This window comes from Doryrhamphus excisus, chromosome 7 (assembly GCF_030265055.1).
Source record: "Doryrhamphus excisus isolate RoL2022-K1 chromosome 7, RoL_Dexc_1.0, whole genome shotgun sequence".
Taxonomy (NCBI): domain Eukaryota; kingdom Metazoa; phylum Chordata; class Actinopteri; order Syngnathiformes; family Syngnathidae; genus Doryrhamphus; species Doryrhamphus excisus.
Window position 1 is genome coordinate 23,244,438 of NC_080472.1, and position 5,592 is coordinate 23,250,029.

A 5,592-nucleotide genomic window follows, 5' to 3' on the forward strand; every position below is an offset into this window, starting at 1 on the left:
AGCCCCTTATTTTCTGCACAGCGGGGGCTGTCGGAGGGTGGAAGCCGGGGAGAGGGCGAACAAAGACGGCCGAGGGGAGGAGCGGAGACTCGCCGGGCTTTACTATATGCACCTGCGTCCTGAAAGGCGGAGGACAATGCGGCCTCCGAAACGGCCAATTATACGCGCGGGGGCCGTCATCCACCGGCTTTGTGCGGGGAGGTCGGGAGGCGGTGGGGGGGCTGGGGGCCGGGGGGGGGGCAGCGAAAGCGAATCGGAGAGGGGGAGAAAGTGAATTTTAAAGAGGACAAAGATAAGAAAGTAAATAATCGCAGGTTTTTAAATCATCCCACAGCACTATGGAGAACACGCCCCGCCCCCACCGACACCCTTGGACCCCCCCGAACCCCCATCCCAGCCACCTATAAGGCTAATATGTCATTGTTAATGAACGTCACTGAGCCCCTGTTTAAATACTTTACTTTCTGACATGGGTTCCCAGACGGAGGGTCAAAAGAAAAGATTTGAAAATGATGGTTAAAATTGTGTCATTTTGGTGTTTTTTTCTACTGATCATATTGGCCAAGGGTGGACTTTTATATTGAAGGCTTTTTCACCCCTAAACTATTAACACTTTAGTAGAAAACACTTGAATTTGAAGATACAAATACAATATAATTTTTGGGTATTAAATTACATATATTTGCTTGAAATGATTAAAAAATAGAGGAAATGTGGACATATTTAAGAAATAAAATAGTTGTCAAGAATGAAAAAGCCTAACATATTTATGTGCATTTCATTTTAAGGTATTAATGTAGGCCTATTAGTTTATTTTTATATTATCAGTTAGACAATATGCACACTAGAATACGCCACATTCAAAAATATATACACAATCATGAGCACGTTGTCACCCGCTATTTCAATTAAAAATAAAACTACACAATTTAAACTACGCACACAACAAATATATTTTAAACATGAAAATACAAAAATTACATTTTTTTTTTACATTTTATTAATAGTCATGAAATCCATAAAGATTTTTTTTCTCTAAAAAAGGGCTCTTAGTATAAGAACCTGAAAATGTGTACATTATTTACAAGAATGCTACATACAGTAACTATCTTTCTGCATTTATACACAGAATAAAATCTATAGGGAAAATAGAAAGTTAATTTCTTTTTCAAAATGTAAACATTCACACATCACAGCTTTTTCCCTTCTCCTTTTCTTCCAAAAAGTGTGTAGTTAGTACCGGACGCCTCCAACTAAAAAACATTTCCCTTTTAGGTCCATAAAGCAGCAGGGGTGGGCAACCTGCGGCCCCTGTGGGCTCAAGCGGCCCTGGAGAGCGTTAACGTAAGCCTAAAAACAAACGGTGTCCACGTCAAGAGGAAAAGCTAAGATTAAAAACACGTTGGTTCATTTATTTCAAAGAATATCGAAGAAGAAAAGTGGTCCCCCCATTGGGCGGCGTCATCCATCCAAAACAAAACAAAGCGTTTTGTTGTATCGGCTGGTCTCAGGTCAGCCGGAGCTGAATGCTGGGTCTAAAAAGGACTAAAAAAAGCCAATATGTACACTTTGGGGGTCGGGGGGGGGGGGGGGTCTAGATGTGTGTGAGCGGGACGGTCCCGCTGAGGTAGTGCTGCTGGACGCTGCTGTAGCCCCTCTGTGCCGCTGCCGCAGCCGCCGCTGCCGCGGGGTCTCCCGTGTCGCCCCCTCCGGGGATGTACATGCTGATCATGTCCCGGAGGTCGCCCTGCAGGGGGCCGCCCCGCTGGTGGGTGGGCGTCGGAGGCGAGTGGGACACCGGTTCGGGTTTGACCATGGACATGGTGACGGGGCTGGGCTGTTGGGGGCTGCTGGTGTACGACATCGGGCTGTAAGGGGAAGGGAAAATGGGGGCGGGGGCACATGTTAGACCTATCACAACATACACACAATAAATACAGAGCTTTGGGGGGGGGGGGGTGTAGTCTAGGGGGGCGGTCAACCTGAGTGTTGGGTGAGAGGGCCCACCCCTGGGGCCCAAATGTCTGCTACGTGAAAAAGTGTTAGCTATTGTGCTAAATGTGGGGGTGTCCATGAACGAGGGTGGTACCCCCCCACCCACCATGAAACCAAACGTTAGTCGATTTTAAAAACACAAATATTGAAAATATGCACAAATTGTAAAAATAAAGGATGGGTTGGGTGTGGCGGGGGGGGGGGCAGTTAACTTGAAGACTCCAATGTTTAAGGGTAAGGGGGGGGCACATAGATGAAAAGAAGAAAATAGTTTGAGCAAAATGTTTGTCGGGGCAGGGGAGGTGGGCACCCCAAAGTTTGGGGGCAAGCAACATTTCAAAATAAGAGCAAAATGGGGCGATAGACGGCGGGGTGGGAGGGGCCACTAGAAATTGATTTCTTTGAAATGATAAATTATCAAGGGTGGGGTACAGGATGAAGGGAGGGCTTCCCACCCCCCAGGGCAAATTGAGGGTGTGGAGGGTGTACTGCAGCTTTACAGATGCCACCATCACTGCAGCGCTGCTCTTGCTAAAACTTTGGATTGGAAACCTGATATAAATATTTCCATGTAACATTAATATTACTGTTCATATTACTGTTCATATTACTGTCCATATTACTGTCCATATTACTGTCCATATTACTGTCCATATTACTGTCCATATTACTGTCCATATTACTGTTCATTGAAATTATCATGGAAAAATATCTAATATACCAAAATCTTTCCAAAATAAGAGTTTGCATGATGTGCTGTTCTGCACAGCAACAAAAAGATCCAAAATAAAAGTAAGATGCTTTGGATCACGACTTCGCCCAGACCAGGACGACGTGTGAGGCAGGGAGGCAGTGATGCATTATGGGTAAAAAAATGGGACCACACACACAGCCTGTGTGTCGTTCTGATCAACATTCCAGACAGGAGGTGTGTGTGTGTGTGTGTGTGTGTGTGTGTGTGTGTGTGTGTGTGTGTGTGTGTGTGTGTAACAAGTAGGACAAGAGTGAGGCCTGTCCTGAAGTATTTGGGAAAAGGGAAAGTCTGATGGATGCTCCATCCCGGCATTCCGCTTGCTGCTCATATGGAACATTTCATATCATATTGGAATATCAAACATTTTGAAATGACCAATCTTATAGTCAGATTATACATGGATAAACTGGAATATTAGAGTATATATATATATATATAAAATATGTAAATAGACTACACATTTAATAGATGTCCCATTATGGATGGTTTGGAATGTTTATGTACATTACATTGACTACATATAGATAAGCAACATCTTGTATACTAAAAACATTTCATTCATAAAATGTCATTTTCAATAACTGCATTCAAACTAGAATGACTTTTGTAGTCTACAACGGTAAAATACGATGTTATGTATTTTTCTATCAACATACAGTATTTAAGATAAAAATAGCAGTACAGCAGGAAAGTATTAATGTTTCTGCAGCTGATTTTGGAGTAACTCGTTACTTTTAAAGTTATTGGCCCCGACGTCATCAAAATAAAAAATAATCCAATTTTGACGGCGACTGCTCCCCAACTGCACCCCCCCCCCCCCCCCAACAGTTTCTAATTTTCTCATCTAAACCCCAAATTGCATTAAAAAGGGCCCCATTTGTGGCCCCGGCCCTCACTTTGGATACCCGCCCTCCCCTCAAACTTTCCTGACGTTTGAACCTCCACACCACACGGAAAAGTCACCAGAGCGTTAAAAGCCATCCGCGTTAGGCCCGCAGCCTCGGCTTGGAGACCCCCAGTCCAAACGCTCACCTGTAGGAGTTGTTCCCGTTCATGTAGGTCTGCGCCGCCATGGCGGGGGGGTACTGGAGGGCCGACAGGTCGTAGCGGTGCAGCTGCTGAGTGTAGCCGAGCGCCTCGCCTTGCATCCCGGCGTAGCCCCCCGCGGGGCCCCACCCGTAGCTCTCCATCCTGGGACTCACCCCTTGACCCTGCGCCGCCGTCACCTGCTGGAGCAGGTTCCCCGCCGACAGCGCCGGGTACTTGGGCACCTGGACGTCGTGCTTCTTCAGCATGGGCTTGGTCTTGCGGCGGGGCTTGTACTTGTAGTCCGGGTACTCCTTCATGTGGACGGCCCGGAGCCGCTTGGCCTCGTCGATGAACGGCCGCTTCTCGGCGTCGCTCAGCAGCTTCCATTCGGCCCCGAGGCGCTTGCTGATCTCGGAGTTGTGCATTTTGGGGTTTTCTTGGGCCATTTTGCGTCTCTGGCCCCTCGACCACACCATGAACGCGTTCATGGGCCGCTTCACCTTGTCCATCGGGTCCACCACGACGGCGGACTTGGAGCCCGGGTGAGAGACGCCGTTCCCGGGCGTCATGTTTCCGGGGATCGGCGACATCCCCTGGGCGGCGTGATGAACCTGCTGCCCGCTGGGCTTCAATTCGTGTTCCATCATGCTATACATGGCGGGCGCGGTCAAAATGGCGATCTAATAAAGAAGGGAAAATGATTTAACAACCTGGTGTTCCCGCAGCTGGAGCGGGAGCACCGGGTGATCCCAATGAGCTAATTAACAGTTAGCGTTGGAACTTCTTCTTCTTCTTGTTCTTCTTCTTCCGCCCTTTTCCTCTGTAAAAGTTCCCCTAATCCAAGTTTTCGTGGGGAGAGGAGTTGAGTGGAGTCCTCGGTGCAACTTGTTGTTGTGATGTGAAACACTTGTTGTTCCAGCCCGCTCTCCTGTTCAAGCCCACTTCCCCCTTTCCGCCCCCCGGAGGACCAATCAGGAGCGAGCTTGCTGGCCGGTGCGAGCCAATTAGCATGAGAAAAGAGGGACGAGCCAATATCTTAATAACGCCAATAAAAGCACTTTATATTAGACCAAAACCTGTGGGCCTTGAACGGGTCCCCAACTATTTACATTATTTTCTATATTTAACTTATTCAAACGTTTATGACTGTTTTTAGGATTATTTGTAAACATATATAGGCCTAGATTTAGTTTAATGATTGAAAATAGTGTAACTTACTCCTTTGGGTCTGGTCCCAAAATGTGAAGGTTGAACACATGTTGAAAAAGGGAGTATTTATTTCATTTTTCATCATTATTTATATTTTTTAATTATTTGTATTTCAAAAATATTTTACGTATATAATTAAAAAAAAATCATAATTGCATAATAACTTTCAAAACCAAAACAAAAGTTAGTATATGTTAAGTTTATTTTTGAAATTACTATTTCAAAATATTTTATGATTTTAGCTTTTTTTTTCGATTCGATGTTCAATTCAATTCTGAAAAGCATTTTTATAGTTTTTATAGTTTTTATAGTTTTTATAGTTTTTATAGTTTTTATAGTTTTTATAGTTTTTATAGTTTTTATAGTTTTTATAGTTTTTATAGTTTTACGTGCTTGGTGGACGAGGGCTTAGCATGCTGGCCGATCAGGAAGACCTGGCTTGGAATCTTGCTTGGAATCTTGCTTGGAATCTTGGTTGGCATCTCTGTGTGGAGTTTGCAGGTTCTCCCTGTGGATGGGGGCGGGGGGGGGGGCGGGGGGGGGGGGGGGTCATCCGGGCATCTGGTTTCCTCCCACATTCATGCATGTTTGCTGTGTCTATATGT

General features: G+C 45.5%; 1 protein-coding gene across 1 annotated transcript; it reads right to left on the reverse strand.

The window, feature by feature from the left end:
* Positions 1-860: 860 nt before the first annotated feature.
* sox19a (SRY-box transcription factor 19a) lies at positions 861-4,702 on the reverse strand. The gene is made up of 2 exons (XM_058078248.1): positions 3,782-4,702; positions 861-1,868 (listed from the first exon to the last, which is right to left on the reverse strand). The coding sequence occupies exons 1-2, from the start codon at positions 4,432-4,434 to the stop codon at positions 1,595-1,597; spliced, it is 927 nt and encodes a 308-aa protein (XP_057934231.1). The 5' UTR covers positions 4,435-4,702; the 3' UTR covers positions 861-1,594.
* Between the last annotated feature and the right edge of the window lie 890 nt (positions 4,703-5,592).

Bases quoted from the DNA above. Each gene is read 5' to 3' on its own strand.
- sox19a (XM_058078248.1), bottom strand. From the start codon at position 4,434: ATGTATAGCATGATGGAACACGAATTGAAGCCCAGCGGGCAGCAGGTT. The intron at 1,869-3,781 runs GTGAGCGTTTGG...TTCCCCTTACAG, and splicing joins AACGGGAACAACTCCTACAG to CCCGATGTCGTACACCAGCA.